The sequence below is a fragment of the Ptychodera flava genome, chromosome 14, assembly GCF_041260155.1.
Source record: "Ptychodera flava strain L36383 chromosome 14, AS_Pfla_20210202, whole genome shotgun sequence".
Classification (NCBI taxonomy): Eukaryota; Metazoa; Hemichordata; class Enteropneusta; family Ptychoderidae; genus Ptychodera; species Ptychodera flava.
In genome coordinates, this window is record NC_091941.1 from 9,890,553 (window position 1) to 9,912,377 (window position 21,825).

At 36.6% G+C, this 21,825-nt stretch overlaps 1 protein-coding gene across 5 annotated transcripts; it reads left to right on the forward strand.

Annotated features, from left to right (window-relative positions):
• The first annotated feature begins 954 nt into the window (after positions 1–954).
• LOC139149275 (aftiphilin-like) lies at positions 955–21,181 on the forward strand. Of its 5 annotated transcripts, XM_070720925.1 has the most exons (9): positions 962–1,117; positions 3,351–5,129; positions 9,039–9,208; positions 10,615–10,747; positions 11,206–11,349; positions 14,314–14,374; positions 15,382–15,453; positions 16,985–17,009; positions 18,593–19,151. In XM_070720925.1, exons 2-8 carry the CDS (start codon positions 3,369–3,371, stop codon positions 16,996–16,998), a joined length of 2,355 nt encoding a protein of 784 aa, XP_070577026.1. In that variant the 5' UTR covers positions 962–1,117; positions 3,351–3,368; the 3' UTR covers positions 16,999–17,009; positions 18,593–19,151. The 5 variants fall into 5 exon arrangements, with proteins under 5 accessions (XP_070577027.1, XP_070577024.1, XP_070577026.1 ...); XM_070720922.1 differs by lacking the exon at positions 16,985–17,009 and having other exon boundaries at positions 18,593–21,181; XM_070720924.1 differs by lacking the exons at positions 16,985–17,009; positions 18,593–19,151 and adding an exon at positions 16,808–16,972.
• Positions 21,182–21,825: the final 644 nt, after the last annotated feature.

Here is a 21,825-nt window from a genome sequence, read left to right on the forward strand (position 1 = left end):
TATAATTATTGATAATCTGCATAATAGTTGTGCAATCTTCCCAAATGGCCTCACCTCAAACATATTTCTCACATTGACAGGAAAAGCTGGTAAGCCATCGTCTCTTCCCGGCAAAGAGATCACAAACTTACAATCACCAGGAAAATCCCACATCTAGCATTGTCATTATCATGAATCTTTGCACATAGCTCCATGAAATGAAAGTAACTTTAATGTTCTTCCAAAGCAATGTTGTAACGACTCAATTGTGAGATTTGCCTTATTACCGTATATGTATTTGAACATGGATAGACCAATATTGAAAAAAGCAAACTACCATTTTCATTCTTCTGGTATTCACTTATTATACTTCAATGATAGCAGTGGAAGTTATGTTACTATGGATTTTGTACAATGTGGATAATTTACAATATGAAGAAAGGACATGGGCTAGTATCTTGCCATCCACATCATGAGGAATCAACTTGAAACCGTTAAAAAATGAACCCCTGGCAATGGCCCATATTTTCTAAAATATTGTATTTAATTAAACAATGGTGAATGTAAACTGTGCAAAATTACAAAACTTCATCACAGAACAAAAGAGCAAATCTTTGTTTTTAATGGTCAGTAAAATATCATCACAGAAGCTGCCAGGGATTTGTTGCTGTATGTGACTGGGTAATCACTACTCCACACCATGTACAGCGCCGCCTGTGTTGGGATGGCGTAGAGTGTACCTGATGCGCGCCTGTACACTACGTACCTCTGCACACAACGCGTACGAAGTCGTCCCACACTTGTACTTCCGGGTACACTTACTCCACGCACATACCTGAACTTTTGTGCCCCCCTTTTTTTTATTAGAGACGATATAGAGAAGCTCAGAATTCAGGGGGCGGGGCACGACCGTGCTTGGCAGATATGCACGCATTGACCACAACAGCGCCTCTACCGGTTTTCTTGTAACTGGTTGTACGATGCATTGTGGGTCTCATGGCGGACGTGGAGGGATAGTCCCATGAATTCTTGCACAGCACGCTTCCACAGAGATATATTATTTGTTTTACCGGAATTAATCAAGCTTGTGATAAGAAGCAAGTTCCTAATGTATAAATACTTCGAGCTTTGCGAATAGGTAAGTGAAAGTTTCCCCATAAGAGAAGGAATCGGTCAATGGAAGGTCAGGCATTTTCCGCAAATGCCTATCAATATCAATGTCAGTCCACCACCTTTGTGTGTAAAAAGAAGTCTTAACAGGTCGCCTGTGTACATGTATATTGATTATTGGGTGTTTAGACCGTGTTATCAATTGTATATTCTTATATTCTGTGAGGGAAATTGAAATGAGATTGCAAAAAATATTATCCCCGACGACATTATCCTCGTGATAATAATGGCTTGCGGCATAATGACATTGACATATGTACGTGTACAGTACCTTCCCTTGTGAAATGTATGATGTTGGTTTACAGCTTGTGAACACTACATTTGGTTGAAATGGTGACTTTACGCTTCAAATGTTTAATTTAATATCTGTCGGGGTTGAATTTCGGGTGAATTTTAAGTTCGGCCGGTGAAAAAAGCTGCATTACTGGTACAGTGGTACTAGTCCCCAACATTGGACTGGGTACACCCACTGTATACAACCATGGAGGTAGCAGAGATGGTACAACCGTTCATTCTAAAGCCGCATTCGTTTTCAGCAGATTCTCAAATAATATGCAATCCCATTTGCTGTCCATGAAAAATTGTAAGAAAACACTTTGAACATTTGCCATGTTAGTTGTTGTTAAGTTTTTCAAGCCAAATAGTCCCTTTACAAGCATAAATTGTGTTATCACGAACGTGATGAACAGCTATCTGAGGCCGTAGAGATTGAATGGAGGTAATCGTCTGGCTCACCAAAGTGTACATTGAATCAGCATCACGTTGTAGAGAGTCAAACTTCAGACACAATGATGAGGATAATCTCCCTTTCTCAGTCTTCACTTATCAAGTTTGTAGAGCTGATCTGTACAGCTATCACAGTGTTTATGAATTTATTAAAAACTAAATAAGATGTATCCATGAATGTAACTATGTAAAAAAATGTTAATCACATTTTTGTTATCAGAAAATCGTTAGAACCCTAGATAGGCTTTGCACGTGAATGAACAGCCAATTGGAAAAACTGGTTCAATAATATCACTCCATTCTGAATTACACTCCACAAAGTGGCAATATGCCTAATTATTTGCCACACAGCAACCAAATAGAATATGGGCACATCATGAATATAATAGCAGGTATGTTAATCTGTTGGTTTGCATGTTACGTATGAACATAACCTTTAGTCCTCTTCAAATGGTTTGTATGGTTTAAAATCTGATCAGTTATATAATATCACCATATTAGCCAGATACTTTTTTTCATTCTCAATAGTTACCTAATCCTATTTTGGGAAAAAATCATCTGCAGGTTAATTGGACTGAAAAATAATTCCTTTTTTTCCGCCATATAACATTTATGATATCCATCTTTTGGAGTGAATTGTTTCAAATGTTGTAACAGAGTGGGATACCTTGTGTTTTTGATTTATAGCTGGGATATCAACTTTTTACTTGCACACAGCAACAAATGGAATATCAATATTTGTCACAATGGTTCAAACAATGATGTTGCAAATATTTCTTCTGGAACAACATGCAGGGATAACTAATATTAGTCATTCATATTTTCAAATATATTTGCCATTATAAAGGCTGTGAATTCATCAATTAGGTTTTATCAATATTAATATTTCATTAGTCATCATGGTTGATGTTCTTGGTGAGCATTTTCATTATTTTTTCCTATCACGTAAAATTCACAGTGAAGTAGTTCTTGGTAATTATTTGACAACTTTGTGTTGCGCATCGGGGACAGACATTCTGATTCTCAAACCTGTACAATTCTGTTTTGGTCTACCTCTTGTCGGAGCTCAGTTTATAGCTCATGGAGTTGATGAAGTTTTCAGTGATTTATTTTCGTGAAAATCGATTTAACCATAGAGTTAACAGGAGGTGGCAGCCATTTTGATTTCAAGTGTCAGCAAATATCATGTGATTTGTTTCTCTGGTACCAAATTGGATACAAAACTGAAGATTTCTCTTGAAAATTCAGCATCTGTGCAGGCTCTTTCATTGCAGTAACATTATTAAATCATTTTTTGCCAAACAGCAAAGGAAAACTGGGAACCTCAATCTAAAGTGTAAATGGTACATTTGGATGTAACAAAATGTGAAAATGCCTTTGTACAGGGTTGTGTACGGGAAATGTAATTACTGAATGTGAGTGTATCAGTTATGAAACACATGATGTTTATGTTTCTTTTCTGTCATCTTCCATAGATGTGACTCTTCAAAATCATGGAACCTGAAAGTAAGAATGTCATTCCAATGCTGTCGTCAACACCACCACCCATGGATGGGCCCTCATTTGATGATGATGAAGACGCGGACTTTGGCAACTTCACAAGTGCCGGCTTTGGAGAAGTGGACTCACCACAGAGTGACATGCATTTTACACCAGTAGATGATGATCGCTTCAATTTTTTCCAGACAGCCCCTCCTGCCGTAGACCACAGCACAAGCGAGGACACCTTCGCAAACTTTCAATCCTCATCGGACTTTGCAGATTTCACCAATGCAAACACAAAATCATCTATAGATTTTTTGCCCAGCTTTAGCACTGATTCAACCAATTTACAACAAAATAGAAAAAGTAACAGTATTGACAGTAATGAATCGGTAGACAAAGAAAAAAGTACTGATGAATCGAGATCAGGCAGCCAAATGAGCACTGATCCTGATTTTAGCTCAGACAGAAAGACTTTCAACTCAGACAGTAATTCATTTTCCAGTCCAGATACACTGTCTTTACAAAGCCCATCAGATACTAATCCCACATTGGGTGAAAAGAGACAAGATGATGGGCCCATCTCACCTGAAGGCAACCTGAGTACTAGCCAGGAAGATGACTTCGGTGATTTTAGAACTAGTGAGGGTCTACCGCAGACAAATGAACAAGGAGACATGGAAAATGATGAGTCTGCAGATGACGGAAACTCATGGAAAGGTTTTGAGAAAGGCATGGACACGGGAAATAATGGATCGGAATCTATGGGTTGTGACAGTTCACAAGACCAGCCAAGCGATACTTACGAAGATCTGAGCTCAGGGACAACTCCTCGATTTGGCGACTTCACTCCATTCCATTCAGTGTCAGATACACAGGGCAGCCATGATCACCCCAGGGAAACAGGGAGCAAAGCCAGTAACAGTGATCCAGAAAATGCCAGCCCTGACGTAGCTACTGATTTACACAAGTCAGGCTCTCTCGATGACCAAGAACATCCTGAGAGAGATGCTGTAGATTTGGATGACGATTGTGATGACCTGGAGTTTGGTAAATTCAATGAAGAGACCAGTGCTGCCGATACTTCTGACCTTGTCTTCAGAGAACCCATGTCCAATGACTATGGATTCAGTGCGTTTTCTGAGCCATATGACTTTCCCGACTCTGGATCTCGAGACAGTGACTCGGACAAATTCAAAGAATCTCTGGAAAATAGCGATGCAAAATCAGATAGCCAGGAAAGTGACCAGTACGGGGAATTGGGAAAAAGCAGAGTGACGGATGAGAACCCAAATGATGCTGCTGATGAATCCTCCAGGAAAGACAGTGGTGATAATTTGTCAGGTGATGTGACAGCAGGAAATGCCAGTGATGAACTGGCAAAAGATGATGCAAATAATGATGATTTTGGCGACTTTGGTACATTTGAAAAGCCTGCCAGCAAAGCTGAGGATGATTTCAGTGACTTTGGAACGTTTGATAAACCGTCTGGTAATTCTGGCGAAGATTTTGGTGCATTCCAAGACAGAACAGAACCGGACGATGATGAGTTTGGAGAGTTCAGTGATTCAACCAAAGCAAAAAGCAACAGTGATGATTTTGGTGCTTTCAGTGATTCTAAAACAGTCTTGAAAGATGATTCATTCGGCACTTTTCAAGAACCAGAAGCATCTGCTTCGGAATCTGGTGGATTTGCTGACTTCAGCCAAAATGATACTGAATTTGGCCAGTTTTCTACGCCAGCACCGTCAACATCTACAACAACCACAGAGGTATGTACGGCACAATTTCCACAATTTTACATCGTAAATATTATGCAAAATTTACTCCACGTTGTCATTTCATAAAATATTTACCTTGACTGTATCATTTCATGTAAAGTCACTTCTGTATTTGTATTTAAATGGCGGCTATCGAGTAACATGCCACAAAAATACAGGTTTTGTAAGAATGCTTAAGACTTGTACTTGATTTTATTACAAAAATGCACCATAGATCTTGTTCAATGTTTATGTGGTATTCACAGGTATACAAAGGAAACATCTTATACAAACTTTCAAAATGCCAACCCTGTATCTCACCTGCTACCCAAACTTCTAGGATTCAACAAAATATGGGTTACAAAACTAGATGTGCTCCACATCTTGGAAAATCAGAGGTGTGGCCAATTTACATAACAGTGCACAATTTACATACGTGTATGTTTGTTACTCAATGCTCACAGTTTAGCTTCATAGGATTGGCTACTTAAGGTTTATGGCTCAGCTTCTACATAGACAAATACAAACACTAGATTAACCAGTACGTGTGCAATGGCACATAACTTCAGTTAATGCACTTATGTATACTCACAACATACCCTGGGTTCCTGTATGTAATTCAGAGAAAGTACAAAGCAATGATTTATCAACAGTAAATCCAAAAATGGTCTGCTTGCCTATTGGTTGATGTTACTTGAGGGTAATCGCTTATTTAAGAGTGGCTTAGTTCTTCTATTTCCTCATTGCAACCTCAAAGTCCTGCAAGATATTTCTATACAGGTGCATCAGACTTGATAAGCCAACGTAGGATTACATCGTTCAGAGCGGAATGTATATGTACATTAAAACTGTGTCAGGTATAGCTGGCATAGTAAAGGTACATTGCCTTGTATATTTCATGAATTGTTGTATACAGCAGACGTACTAAAGGCAAATCTGCTTAAAGTTTGATATTGCTCAGCATGCGACTCAGCTGATCTGAGAAACCCAGCAGAAACAGATTACCAATGTTTGCCTCAACTCGGGGCTAGTATTAGATGTGATAAATTTCATGCATGTAATAACAGCGGATACATTGCTCAGTCACTGTGCCAGTCATACTGTCTACAGCAAGATTTCTGACAGCAAATGTAAAGAAAGTATTTGTTTCCTCTCCAGAGTTTTTAGCACTGTAACCAGGAGCTCCTTTAGCTAATATTACTGAGTGCAATGACATGCACATTGGCATTCCATACACACTATGGTGACAGTCCATTAAGACATCGATTTCAATCCAACATGCCCGGATAATGGCAACCACTTGTTTTCCTATGGCTGTCAACCCAGGAAAATGGCTTTGTAACACCACTTAGGCTTTTAGGAAATAAAAAACATGAATCTTTAAGCTTGGATATCAATCACCCCAGCGTGAGTGTATGTAGATTGAGATTTATCATAAAAGAAGGTCGTAATACCTGCTTTACCAAAAATGTTAGTATTTTTTTTGGCTTCTTTTAGCTACTATATATATTTATTTGTCATGTGTTATGTATATTTTCTGTCCATCACTGATCAATGTTTTTTTTTTTAACCATATTCTCCTAATCTGAAGATTCAATTCCATATTTAATTATCACAAAGACACGGTATTTTTTACATTCAGCACATAATTTAATCACACCCAAGGATCTATTGATGTCATTACACTACATATGATTAAAGTATGTCACTCTGATTTGAACGGAATATCTGCGCATTCTGTCAGAAGAAGTAATAAGGGAATAATTTATGAATCTAGGGTGTACATTTGAACCCAAAGGAAGGGCATGTGCTGTTGCTACTATTGTTCAAGATTCCTGATAGATTGTAATGTATGGCCTGGATCATTGTCATACTGTAGTAATGAAAAAAATAGGTAGCAGAATATGGCAGCATGTGAAATTATATGTGACCTTTTGATTTCACTGCTGTGACTTTTTGCATTCAATATATAGTAGGATTAATTTTGTTGTGTAACATGGGTGAAGGTCTGCTGGATACTTCAATGTGAAATCTGTGAGTTTGCCTGTATCATCCAAATCTGATGTGTTTTCCTTTCTGCCATTGCTATGCTGTCAGGTATATGTTTAAACACAACACAAAAATAACACAATCGTATCAAACACTGTGTTGTATTTTATGTTGACGTGTATCTGAACAGAGTATTTTTATGCAAAATTTTAATTTGCCAGCTGATCAAAAAAGGGTTTAAATCATCCAGACAATTTTTTTTTCAACTAAACTGTCAGCAGTTGTGTTCTTCAAGTTCACTGTTGCAGTAGTTCATTAATTAATTTTCTAAAACAAGTAATCTATATTTAGATAAGTTTTATATTCACTAATTACATGTACTTTATATTGTATAGGCCAATGACAATTATTTAGGAAATTGAAAAAATAAAACAAAAAGTTTCCCTTATTGAATCTTGTCATAGAATTCACATTAAATGATGTTATCTATATTGTACTATGTACATGTACATGTGCCCATGACATGCTGCAATAGTGAAGTACCTTTGGTCTCCCCATGGTATTTAATACTGACCTATAGCCTTTTCAATTATTGATCCAATTGAGTGACTATCAGTACCTGGCCATACTTTGTCTATTTTGTCGGGTATCTCATTATTTTTAAAAAAGTGGACAAAGGTTTAGATAAACGTGGTGCTGAAGTAATTGTTGTATCTTTGCAAGTCAGAATAGTCCTTCAGTCACAGAAACCAAAATAAATGTGGGTCTATGGTGTAAATTAATGCATTCATATATATGAACTAAAGTAAACAGTATTAACATTAGAAATGATATGGGCACAGTAACTGCATACAAGTAGCTACAAAAGCAGATGTACATTCCACATATGCTTGTTACTGGCTTTTGAGAAAATTTATATCATATACATGTAGATATTCATACAACAATTTACATCTTTACGTTTTATATATTTGTGTGACATTTCAAATTTCAAATATTTAGAGAGCTATTGCTTGACCTTGATCATCTGCATATATCCATAGCCTTTTCAGCAGTTTGTTTTCAAATAGGGAAAAGAGTGAAATGAAATGAAATCTACTCAGCTTTTTGTATGAGGCCTTGCTATCTAATAACCATGATATACATGACACTGTGAATAATTTATCACATGATAGGCTCTCTGCGATCGTACGGACACTAAAAAAACATTTCAGACAACCTTTGGCTATTTTACATGCAATGACATGTGATTGTACAACATTTACATGTATAAGTGATGTCAGGTCCAAAATCTTATATTTTCATAGGCTACGGAAAAAGAAAGTGAACTCTTTGTACATCAGAATAAATGTCAATTTTTGGCAACACAGATGCTGTTCAAATGCCAAGTCATGTTAAAAAACTGCTTCTGTGTCAACTTTGAAGCACATCCAAGAATAATGGCTGTGGGATTATATCTGTATGGTACATCTGTGCTGTGTTCTAATTTTACATAAATCCTCCAAGCTATCTGACGTCAGGTTGTGGTGATGTTATGCGTGGTTTATATGGCAGAGGATATATCAAAACTGTTATTAACCCTCTTTGGGTCAAGTAATTTTAAAATGGACATAAAAATCAAAGTTTTCAGAAAGTCACTGAGATATAATACTGCCATGATATACACTATCAGGTCTATCAGTAAAAATTACCATGTTCATATACATGTATGTATGTCTGGGCAAGACAGAACAGTGGAAATCATAGGCATGTTTTTAAAGGGTTATCAAATGTACACCTAGGGGGATATAATATGCTCTTCTTGTATAACCATTGCCAACTTGACCTCATAGCAAGACTTGACCCTAGCAGGAAAGGGGTAAATGAATCTTGTAGACTAGGATTTAGTTACACTACAGGCTGAATTTATTGTTCCTGTACATTCTACTCCAGGCACTTGGAAGCAACAAGATCCAGAGGGTGTTTTCCCTGTGCTTTCCTCAAGTGAACAGTGCAATAGCGCCGGATCTGATCATTGAGTTACTCATTGACTGTGTCGGCAAGGAGAAGAAAAAAGAAACCAGTGCAAACGCCAAATCAAATCGACATAAAAGTGTGAAGAAGTGAGTCAGTTTTTTACTCTTATTATTCATCCCGTAGACTTATTGAAATGTATTTTCTTTCCTGACAAATTTATTGTGATGTGTTTTTTTTTTCATTTTAATGCTTTGATATATTTACTGTAACGCTTTCAAGCATATATCATTAGAGTAGTGATATGTCCATTTATCTAGACAGTTCTTTAGAAAACTTTCACGCTGTAATTTACTGAGTACTAGGTACAGGTTGCAAGTCACAGGTTACTGTGTTCAGAGTCATCTGGTAGACATCTGGTAAATTTCTTAATATAAGTGGCAGTTTCAATGAGGAATTTCACAGTATAAAACACTATCCAACCCAAGACTGCTGGGCTTTTTGAGAAATTTTGCTGGCATTTCCTTTGAGCGCCAAAGTCAATTTTTGTTGCCTTTACAAAAAATATCCCAGTCAAATTCTGTCAGATTTTTGCCAAAATTTTGATCAAAAATCATAGCTAATTAAATGTGATGTCCATTTGCTCCAAAATTTTCACAACAGATAAAGAAAGATTCATAAAAATTTGTAAAATGTTGCACTGAAATGTTTTGGGGAAAAATTACAAAGAACTCAAAGGGTTAAATACCATATTATGAATCCCTGCCTTTGAATGTAGAAAACCAATGCTGACTTTATACAGCTGTCTTTTGAAATACATGTTTATATGACCCTGTAGAGATGCATTTAAAACGCTGTCATTACTTCTGTATGAAACTGTCATCACTGCTTGTTTTAAGTTTACCCAGATGTCCTTCTAAATATGTCCTGTTGTATTTACTGAAAGGTATCACTGACACAGGTCAAGCTTGTCCTCTATGACATCAACATAATACGACCTCCAACTTTTGACACCTTTGAACTGTAGTGACCTCTGAACGCAGAGGAAAGCCAGCTGTCAATATACTAAGCATGGGCTGATCGTGTCCTGAAATGTTGTTCGGTTGAGAGTTTGAAGTGCAAGTGAGAAAGACGTTTTTGAGTTTCAAAATATTGAAAATGTATCTGTTGATGTCAAAGACAGTTTATTCAGAGAGACAAATGTTACCGTCAGTTTGAGAGCGGAACATCAGAAATATCTATTGTAAATAAACAACATAACTGTCGGAGAACAGACAATAAGATCAGCATTTGTGTAACTATAGTTCCAGGTTCATTCTTCTTACTGGTATTCAGTGTATTGAAGTGGTCTGCAGTGCAAATTTTTAAGCAGAACACCAGCCAAATTGACTTTCTATTCATTAATTTTGGTCTGCTGGTCTTTAATACCTCATCCATGAATATTCCACTGCCTTTGCAAGTCACCTATCAATGCCATCCATTTTGAAAAAAAAAATTGTGAAACACCATGATTGTGGCATGTATCAACATGAGTGCTTTGAATTTTTTTTGATAGGGAAGAACAAGATTTGAATGTGTGGAACAATCTGAAAGATGTTGACAACACCAATGCTTTAACATATCAGTGGGGTGGCTCATGCAATGACAAAACTATGCTCAAATCACTGGGTATAGACACTAGAAACATTGTAAGTATCTTTCAATTCTTGTCTGAAAATCTTACGAAGGATGACTGCAATACAAAATAGGATTCAACATCTTTATGCATGACTTGGAAATATTTTTCAATGAGAGCAAATTATTTTTTGTCTGATCTCTTATCTAAGTGTGAAACCATCATTCCTTAGCTGCGTTCAATATTCCTCCCTGACAAGCTCTCAATGGGACCCCGCAGTCTTGCCATTCTGTGTGAACTAATGTAAAGGGAGCCCTCTACAGATTGGAGAGACATCATGCCAGGCTGTGTGAATGATGTATCGACAGGGGTTATGATGGTTGCCTCGTGCTATCCCTATCAATTCAAAAGTGCTGTCATATAAACTGAAAAATTGTTTCTAAATATATTATATATGGAAAGACTCACTTAAGATGAAATACAATGGAAATTTCCAGTTCTATGTATTTTCTGCCAATTCTTTTTTTACAGTTGATGGCCAAAAAGCCGACTTCTACTGTGCCCATTTTTGCTGCCAATTTAACCATGTTACAACCCAGTAAGGTTGGGGGAAAAACAGACAAACCAGACAAAGATGAGAGCAAGGAAGAAAACAGCAAGGATGTTCTTCCTCAGGTAATATTGATAAGATGTCGTGCATGTTTCCGTATGGGGTGTTAAATATAAAGGCTATAATAGGTATCTGGAAATTTGGTGACATTCTCTCAGACCACATAGTACAATATCAATTAAAGGTCATATTGAGTATGACGTAGGCAAAGCTTGAAAAGAATTTAATTTGTTGTAGAAAGTGGTTTACAGCCAATGGTGCATCCATCCCATAGCTTGCAATGGAAATCACTCAGGGCTAGGCTAGCTTATCACGTGCCGGTCATTAATCTTGGTTTGGTGGCGGTGTGGCTGATCTGTGACCGGATCACGTGTCACTGTGCATGAGTCATTGTCTTTCAGTTTCATCGGTCACATCTGCTGGGCTGGACTCATCAGCTGGGTTTTACTCTCAATAAATTGGTCAAGTCACTCTCACTGACAGATTGTTGTGCTCTCAATATTATCCACTGTAACAGATTCATTCCAGTATGAATAAGTGTGTGCACACTTGTCAAATTACTCAGTGTGTTTATGTGTAAACATATGATCGTGGCAACAGTCATATTATACCCATAGTGAGAAATATTAAGTGTTTAGCTTTGTGTTGTTGCATGCTTTGTATTATTAGACTAAAGTAAGTAGACTTTTGTCTTGCATCTTATCAAAATTTTTGAAAGGTAGATGACTTAGATGTGTGAACAGTTAAAAAACACAGTAGAAAAATTTAACACACACCCAATTTGCCATCTCAATTTAAGAAACAATACTGTACAGCCCATATGAAAACAAGTTAACTTGAACAGCCAAATTTCAGGAGTTCCAATTTGAAATCACTTCCTGGTGTGACTGCCATGAACACAGTGAAAATCAAGTTGGGGTTTTCTGACAGACCAGTACCAATGAGGGAAACTATTTCAAGAAGAGCTTGTTTTTCCTGAACACCTCTAGAAAGCTACGCATACCTGGACAGGAGGCAGAAACTTTACTAACTTTGGTCATATCTGATGCATGGCATGTTCTGTGTTATTAATCGATAGACTAGTGCTCTCCTTGTCCAACTGCTGCACAGTTTTTAAATGCTCATAATGTGTTTTATTTTCTATCATTTACCAGATAAGTTGTCATCAGCTAACATGAGAAACTCTCTTACTTTACCTCAGTTGCTAAAATAAGTTGTGTTAGATTTTTGTATAATTTCTATCCAATAAAAATATATCTTTGTTAGTTACCGAAAGTTGTTACAGTTTTCCATTTGAGAATTAAGTCGCCATCTTTGACTGTAATAATACTTGCTAATTGTAAATAGTCAGTATAAACCTGTGTGCTGATATTTGTTCTACTTTCCTTTCTTCAACTCCTGAAATTCTTTTGTTTTCTGATCCTGTCTAGCCTCTTTAGTCTTCTTCTTTTTCCTTTCATGGCCAATCTGTAATTAATCCAGTCCCTTAATTTTCACCAACTGTAATGTTACAAAGTTTCATGTGAATGCCTAACTTTCCTGTCCGGTTTTCTACAAAGTCTCAATATTTGTATGTTGTTCATACTTTTGTTTCCAGTCTTTGTCTCAATAATTGCTTAAACTTTCGCAGTTATTGTAACTCATTTATGGTCGGTTTATTTTTGTTTATCCGATAAAAGAGAGACATGTTCACACAATACAGAAATCCAAAAATGTCGTTTACCCTTTGTAATGGAATGGAATTTGTAGCGAGCTGAGCAAACCATTTGGAAATGCGTGAAATCATAACATTTCTTAAACATGAACCACAGCTTTGGAGAAAATTTTAACTTTTTCAGTGCATCAATATCTACAATTCATCAAAAAACAAAACAAAAAGTAGGACTGAAAAATGGTTTTGTGTTTGTCCCGCATTCATTCGTATATGATGAGATCTAATACATGAAATAGGTTTTGTCATCACATATCAAGTCTATATATTCCAAAGGTTCAAAACAAACTATCAGTGTCTGCTAATATTTCAAAGGCTGAAAACAAACTATCAATGTCTGGTAGTACTGGTTTAAAGCAAGCCATCTACAATTTGATATTCTTCAGTCAATTTTAACAATAGTGCACCAGTGTGCTGATGATTAAATCTGAGGAATAGTGATTGAACAAGTTTTGGTGTTTCCTCTGTGTCCCGTCTCACAGTGGTAGGATGTTAGAAAATGAAGAAATCAGTCTGAAACCTTCTTTTTCCTTTCCTTAAATGGTGCCCGATTCCCTTGGTATGTGAATGTGAATCCGTTTGGAATGTCAGAAAGTGGGCGTATCACAAAACATAGTTTTGTTTCACTTTGTTTTGTACGCGACGTGTGTTTAGTCATCCGCTGAAATGGCTCTGATGTCGTGAATGTGTCACGACCACTCAGATATTTATCACCTGTTGTTACAGTCCGAGCAAAACTCACGTTGCATGTATATAGGGAGTATTCTCTGTTCATAGCACGGATTCCCAGAAATGTGTGAGATTGAAAATTTAATTTGAGTCAAGGAAAATTCACCACTTCCCTTTTCAACTATTCATCTAAAAAGAAGAAGTAGGAGATGTTAAAGCTTTCTATGAAATGCAAAACTGTGTACTTTTTGTATGTGCTATCAGTGAATGTCATATATTTGGTGATTTCATCAGTTTGTTGTATCTTATATAGCTATTGAATTTCTTCATGGTATTGAACATTCAAGAAAAATATGTCCAACTGATTTTTCCTCATCACAATGTCTGACTGCTTATAAATTGAAGTGACAGGACCAAAGAAAACAGAATTTTCAGGAAATAGGATATTGCAATTATTGTGGTAGTCAAATTGTTTGAAATATTACATCTAAGATTATCCGGTGCGAGCACAGATTAATTTTTTGTGCAAAAAAACATTGATGTCTCTGTGAAATTTGAAGTGCAGTGCAGTGCAGTGAAACACAAAACCGAGTAGTGTGCATGCAAACTCTGTTGTAATTCCCAACTTGTTCGTTATTGTTTAACTTAGGAACCTTTAGCCCAAGTGGAGTTTGACTGGAGTGGCAGTGGCCTCATAAATCCTTTAGATGGTAAGCCTTTCTGAAGTCAATTCTGTCATTCTTCATTGCCGACACAGCTAATCATAGTGTCAGAGTTCAAAGTTCACGTAGCTCAAGCCAATTGAATTCAAATGAGCATCGCCCTTGTGTTGCAATTCTAAGAAAATGGTGTGGTTTATAGATGTGCAAACATTGGTGGATGCTTGGATACAGTGTTGTGTTTAATTGTATGTATTCAATGTAAAGATATAGTAGAATGTATGGAGATATTGTAAGCCATTTGGCAATGTAGCTTAGTCTAGAAATCCCATACAATGGATTTTTGCATCGTCTTATCTCCATCTCTCAACATGGCTGGTTTTCAAAGCAATTATTTTCCTGAAAGCATGTATTCCAATTGAATTTTGGAAAAATTGCCAAATCCACCATGAAATACATCACACATAAAAAAGATAGCATTTTCTACATTTCTATTTGTTTTTGTTCACTTTCAGTTTTAATCACGGTGTATCCCACCCAAAGATTATGTAGTTGCAGATAAAAAATACCATGTTTTTTCAATCTCAGATTATAAGATGAGTTGCAGAAATTGTCAAAGATGAAGTATCGTGCAAGACTATAGGAACCCATTTTGTTGTCCTGAGAAATCGACATTTTCTTGTTGCCAGCATAACTGGAAATTTCAGCAATTTAGGAAAACCCTCAACTGTCACTTTTTACATTGAATCAGACACTTTTCTCGTCTATAAACATTAGACAACACACAGCTTCAAATGTAATTTATATCATTGTATTCTGTTGTGAAACATACAGAGTCATCAAAGGTGTGTATTGGCAAATATTGACATATAGAAAACTTTCCTCTTTTAGCGCTAATTCATTCACAGACCAGCTTTGGCAAATTACTCACTTTCTTCTCTATCATGCTAAGAAGCCTTTTTTCCCCTTGCAAACAACATTGCTCAACGTTCTGTTTTATTTCATCTTCATTAACACAATATGTTTCTCTTCACGTCATCTTTGTAACTACATCACAGCAAACAGTCTAAATTTGGACTTCTTTGCCACTGAAACTTCCACCAAAAAGACTAACAACAAGACCAGATCAGGTAATTTTCCCATTTTTCCCCTCCCTTACCTACCCTCTTGTTACTGTTTCCCTTTCTACTGGTCCTGGTTTTAAGGAGACTTCATAGAAAGTAGCATATTTCTAGGGAACTTTAATAACATCGGGTTATATATAGTAACACTGTGCGACTTATCAGAAATGCAACTGTTTGTATAAGATAGATATCTTGCATAGAGCACTATCAGGGTAGCAGCCAGTATCAGTAGCATATTTCACTTCTTGTATGTAAAAAAAGCTTCCTGACTAATATGCCATGGAATATTGTACCGGAGTAGTTGTCCTGTGCAACTTCCTGATTTTAAACTTGAAATTTGCCTTGATCTTGAAAATAAAACACAAGAATGCCATGAAACACACATCTGACCCAATTTAGGGTCATCCCAATCCAACCGACCACAACTCTGTCCTGAAAATCCAGTGTTCGAGAGCAAAGGTCGTTTTTTAAAGAGTTTTAGAAAAAAAGTTACTGTGTGCCATTGAAGCTGTCTTGCAGTTGTAGTTATTACCTGAGAGATAGGCAAGTACTTGATTTGCGTTAAAAACTGCTTTTTAAAATGCTATGATGAAATGGTGCATGATATGCACTTTACTGAATTGAAATATCATGACAAAACAAATACATCAGACCCTGTGCATGGCTGTTTTTCAGTTCTTGTGATAACACGTTTATGCCCACTCAGCAGTGAACTCTCACTATACTACCATTTGTCAATCGTTCAGCCATCTTTGAAGTAAGTAGATGATGAAATGGTTACGATACTAAGAAAGTTCTCTCCGTAAAAAAAACATAGTACACATACATCCTGGCATTCCACTGTTTCTATCCATAGCATGGTCAGATGTGTGTTGAAATAAAATAGGCAGATGGTGATAGAGATATTTAAAGTTCCAATCTCAATTTGAAAGTGTGTCCACAGTACAGGTTACCTCAGAGTCAATGCTGAAAAATGAAATAGTCTCCCGCCTTTAGTCCAACAGATAACCCCAATATGTTAAGGTTTGGCATCATGTATAGTTTCTATATTAAGCATAAAGCATGTGATCTAGGACACAATGAACAGTAGCAAAGGAGACTCTAAAGTTAATAGTAAAGTCTAGTTTATATGCAATGAAGTTAGCTGGATGGTGTGATAGTCAATGTTCTGTAGAAGTGTGTGTAGTCATTTTGTAGGATATTTAATATGAAAGCAATTTTCATTTCAATGAATTGTTGATATTCTGATATGGCTATATTATTTTGCAAAGTTATGACAACGATATTTGTTTTATTCACATATATTTTCTCAGGGTTAATGTTCCACTGTATGACCTATCTAATTTTGCTTGCACTGTAGCATGCCGTACTCAGTAGATCTCTCAGTCTGTGTCTCTGGCATGCATGATGTGGTTTTGCTGTGCCTTGTTGGTCGTTTCTCGGCTTTGGAGACGTTTATTTCACCATTTTGTGTCTTGTCTTCTGGACTTGCACCCTCCCTCCTCCGATTTCTTCCACACTGCTGCCTTTCTATCAGGATGGTGGTGGTAGTGCCCTCACAGGTATGTCCGTCTCAGAACTCAGACACCAGCAAAAATACCTGCAAATTTTCGACAGCAAAATCACTTTGGTATGGAGGTAGTGGGCATTTGTACATGTAGTTTAACAATTAGACATAGCAAACCAGAAAAATGTTTTTAATATTTCAAAGTATATATACCTGACAGACTGGGTCATTTTGGTAGAAGAAATAAATTAGAGTATGGTACCACCAGTGCCTCTAATTCCAGTCACCAGCTTCCTAATAGCAAACCACCACCATCCGCACTACAAAAGGACTTTTCAGGGCTTGAAAACCATGAACCAACATGAAATCAGATTTGACTTAGAATTTTGATGAAGATAAGAGAGCCTCTTACATTTCAAGAACCTATAACCAAACAGAAGTAAGGCACTTATGGGCAATATGCCCCCCTAAGTCAGGAATGATATGTTGTTAATTGACATATTGTCTTCAAGCCCTGTTTAGTTCATTCACTGCAGCATGTGTCAGGTACTGCCCTGACACTGTGTAATAGGATATCCATGCGCTTTAATAGATGAGCAGAAGCGTCACTATCTCACATTTCTTCCAGATCACAGAGGTCATAGGTCAATCTACAGAATGTAGTCCTTTGTTCCAAAAAGTGCCCTTTGCCTTGCATTCTCAGATAAAACTGCCAAAAAGAAAATGTGAATTGAAGAAAACTATTGAAAACAAAGTTTTACCAAGTTTTCATTAATTTGTGAAATTACTAGCAACCTAGATGATTGTGGTGTCCCGTGAGAAAGATTTAATAAACTTACACTACAGCAGATGTTTTGCTTTTGCAGACATTTATGAATGACAGTAATAAACATCCTCTACTCTCTGGCTTTCTTTCATGGTACATGAAGACGTACAATAGTGGAAATGAGATATTTCCATCACATACTTTCCGACATTAAAGGTTCAAATGCTTATTAAGTAACAATTTCTGCGTATGTATTTTCCTGAGTTTAATGTTAGATTATTAAATTTTGTGAATTTAAAGATAGGATAATACTTAAACCTTGCATATAATTCAGTTGAGAAGGAAATAAGTGGTTTCCGTTTCAAAATATGAAATATTACTGGTACATAGAAAAAAGATAACTTTACATGTTGGACTAGGAGAAGATAGTGATGGTTATGTTCATTTGCAATCAGCATTTACCGGTGCAGTCATAGCCTTCCCAATTGCTCTGAATATCGTTTTAGGCTGGTTGACATTTCAGGGTAGGAACCTGAAACATGCTGTGGTGGTGGTCATAATCTGTCCCTTTATCATCTTTCAAGTCTGTCTAAGCAATTTATGTTTCATCTTTCATGTTCATACATCCTGATTAAATGCAGATCATGTGATTTTTTCTTCACTAATTGAAGCATGAAATGGAATCAATCGATTTAGTGACATCGTTCAATACCATTAGATACAGGATAATGTCAGGCTTAGTTACCATCAATAGCTGAAAAAGGCTGGACTGTGTTCAGACTTTTGTGATCATTATAGGTTAACCAGCGGGTAGGTATTTTTTATGATGTTACATATGACCTTATTTGTATCTGTCTTATCCTGTTATTCAGCGTACGATGATGAGTTACTTGGGCTGGAGATAGAGCCACCGCCAATGCCAGCTGGCAAACCGCAGCCTGGCAAGCCGTTTGCAGACATCCTGGCCAAGATGAACACCAACACATCCATGGTCAAGAAGCGAGGACAGAGAGACGCAAACCTGAGCGATGAAGCCTGCAAAATACTGGATAGCCTGCCCAACTTGGATTTCATGCACGCAAAAGTATTGATGTTCCCAATCAAACCTTCCAGCAGCAGTAGTAGTTTGACTTCTGCTTAGCTGCACTCCCATGGTTGTCATACCGTAAAAACCCTGTCAATTCGACCAGAAAAAACTAGTTACAATTTTAAATTGTTGACTTAATAAAACATTAACAAAGGCAAAGTAGTTTTAGTGGTCAAAATAATTCGGGATTTCAACTTTTTTGACAGTTCATAAGTGATATGCTTACCATCTTGGATGATTGAAACATACACAGATGACTTTCCTGAAGTGCTGACTTCAACATTCTGCACTGTTCATTGTATTGTTCTGTGTATTTTGTCGAAAATAAAATGTTCAAAACAGTTTGTCATGATTGGTTGGTCGAATTATTAGAGATTGAGAAAGTCCCAATTTCTATTGGTGGTCAAAACTGATAAGCGTAAAATTACATTTTGAGAAAAAAAATAGAGTGGTCGAATTAATAGGATTTTTACAGTAGTTCATTCTGTGAAAGTAAATAACAGTTCTAAGTATTGCGTATGAGCTTCATGATTGAAACTTTTCATTGTAATGCGGTGAAATGAGATCATTCAAATTTAACGTTTCTTTTCTTGATAATTATGATACAGGCATTTTATTGCATGTACATTCTTGTATCTGAGTAGTAACGGCAAATTCAAATTTTAGTTCCTTATAGTCGCCTCAAACAAGTATTTTTACAAATGAGTGATACTCTGTACCATTAAACGAATGTTTTCCTTTTGTTGTATATGTATTATCTCGTATACCATATTTACAGTGAAGTTTTCACCAACAATGGACAACTCTTCTCTCACCATTTTAAGGGTTACTTGTTTCCTAGTAAAGCTATTAATATCACTTTACTCTTCCCTTTTAGAACCTCTTTCTGTACTTTTAGTTTCTGAACCGTTTTTGATTCCAACAGTTTACATGTATCCAATCAATCCTTTTTTTTTGTTTAATCACATTGATGTCAGTGTTTTCTCTCTCTCACTTATCTCACTTTTGTCAACTCATTTCTTCATCTCTTTCCACGTGGAATACTATTTTAGCGGTTTCTCTTTAAAAGTTAGGGTCAGCAAACATGAAGTGAGACAACCTGAGATGTTACTAGTGTACATTTCCTAAACATATCAGAGTAGAAGTGTGGTTTAATAATAGGGTATTTGCTGTTCCTGCAATTGAGGTGAAGCAAAGACAGTACAATGTATAAGCAAAGTGCAGATGAAGTCACTTGTTTTTGGAATCAAGGTATGAGACTTAGAATCTGCACTTTGCTGAAACACTCTATTGATGTTTATGTACCATTATTCTGGGACTTCTGTAATGGCTACACCAGAAAAGATAGTAGAGCAAGTCACCTTGAAAATTATGAAATCAAAAAGGCAAATTGAAATTAATATATATTGCGTCAAAATCAATACAAGTGCTGTATGGTAAAAATTTGATGATATGATTCTATAATGTAATGTGGCTGGTGCAATATTAACCATGATACTGTAGATTTCTGTCTTTTTATGTCAAATTAGTTTGTGGATATGGAAGTCTGGTATGAGTGTGCTTCCAGTTATTCATGTATTGTTTTAGCACACATACTACAAATGTTGTAAAAAGGAGCATGTTTATCAATTGTATTAAATAGGATGAGACGTCCTACAAAAGTCCATGTCGAACATGTTTCTAGTTGATATAATGCTGTACATATATACACAGGGAATCCATTATGTTGTCCAATCATATAAATATGATAGTGTAGATGACAATACAAAATTCTTGTGACCATACCCCAAGAGATTTGCCTTTGTAGCAACAGTTTGAGAGTGAAGGGGCTGTTCACTTTCAGCATTACGGTTTCATGGCTGTGCATGTTGCGTGTTTCCTGTAACATCATATTCATGAGTTTGTAAAAGTGGCTTTAAATTTACCCTATGACATTCACTCACTGTTCTGTCATTGTAACATTTCCGAAAATGACGCTGCCCAGGTTGTCATACCCATAAAACAAAGTTTTAACCCTTTCACTGCCGTGGTTTGGCCCAATCACATTATTTTCTGTGGCCAAGTTGGACCTCTATACAGTGAAACAGGGTGAAAATGTGAAGAAACTAGTTGATGCACAGTGTCACGTATCTGATTTGATATTGAAGTAATTTCATACTGAGCAAACTGTATGACAACAAAGCATCTGTTCTTGGAAAATAACATACCTCTCACCTTGAAGACAGAACACGATCTACTGGAATTTTATTAAGTCATATATGTGTTAAATGGAAATTTTCTTAACTGCCTCATTATTTATGTCATGTAAATAATCACTAGTTTAGCAAAATTACTGTATGGTTGTGTAAATATAGTTGTTGAGATTATCAACAGATTTGTCTGAGGTGTACATTGTGTTTTGTCTGGTGCAAAACAACAGTATATGTAGCTGGTCTTACTGCACAAGTTGTTTACCATAGTCCCTTGTCATAGCACGGAACAGGGAGTTGTTGATGAAGCCTGGTTGATGCAGTTTGGAATTTTGTTTACTGAACAAGCAAGGCCTGTGCTGAGATCTCACAATTTGCACCCCTTGGCATAAAATCTGGGCAAAACCTACAACAACTTGCACAATGCAGCTTTCCATCTTCAGCACTGGCCCAGTTACATGTGTAACAACAATCTCATTATTAAATCTGTGAATTTTGCAAACCTATTGAGTCACCCAAGATGATGTCAGTATTTTAATTTAGTATCAACAAAACTCCCACGTGCTTCAACCAAGCTGACTCACAGTGAGCAGTCAGCCCTGCATGGTGACGTAATCTCTGATCCAGACAGAGACAGTTGAAGTGACACAGCTGAGTTATATACTGCTGTCAAGCTATTAGTCAATGAGAGGAAACAACATGGACATCATTCATTGTAAAGACATTTTTCAAAAGGAAAACAAAATGCCACAGAGAAAGACCGTTATTTTAGAAGAATTTGTAGATTTGTACCAGTAAACCTAACAAAGGGAGACTACATTGACCCCCA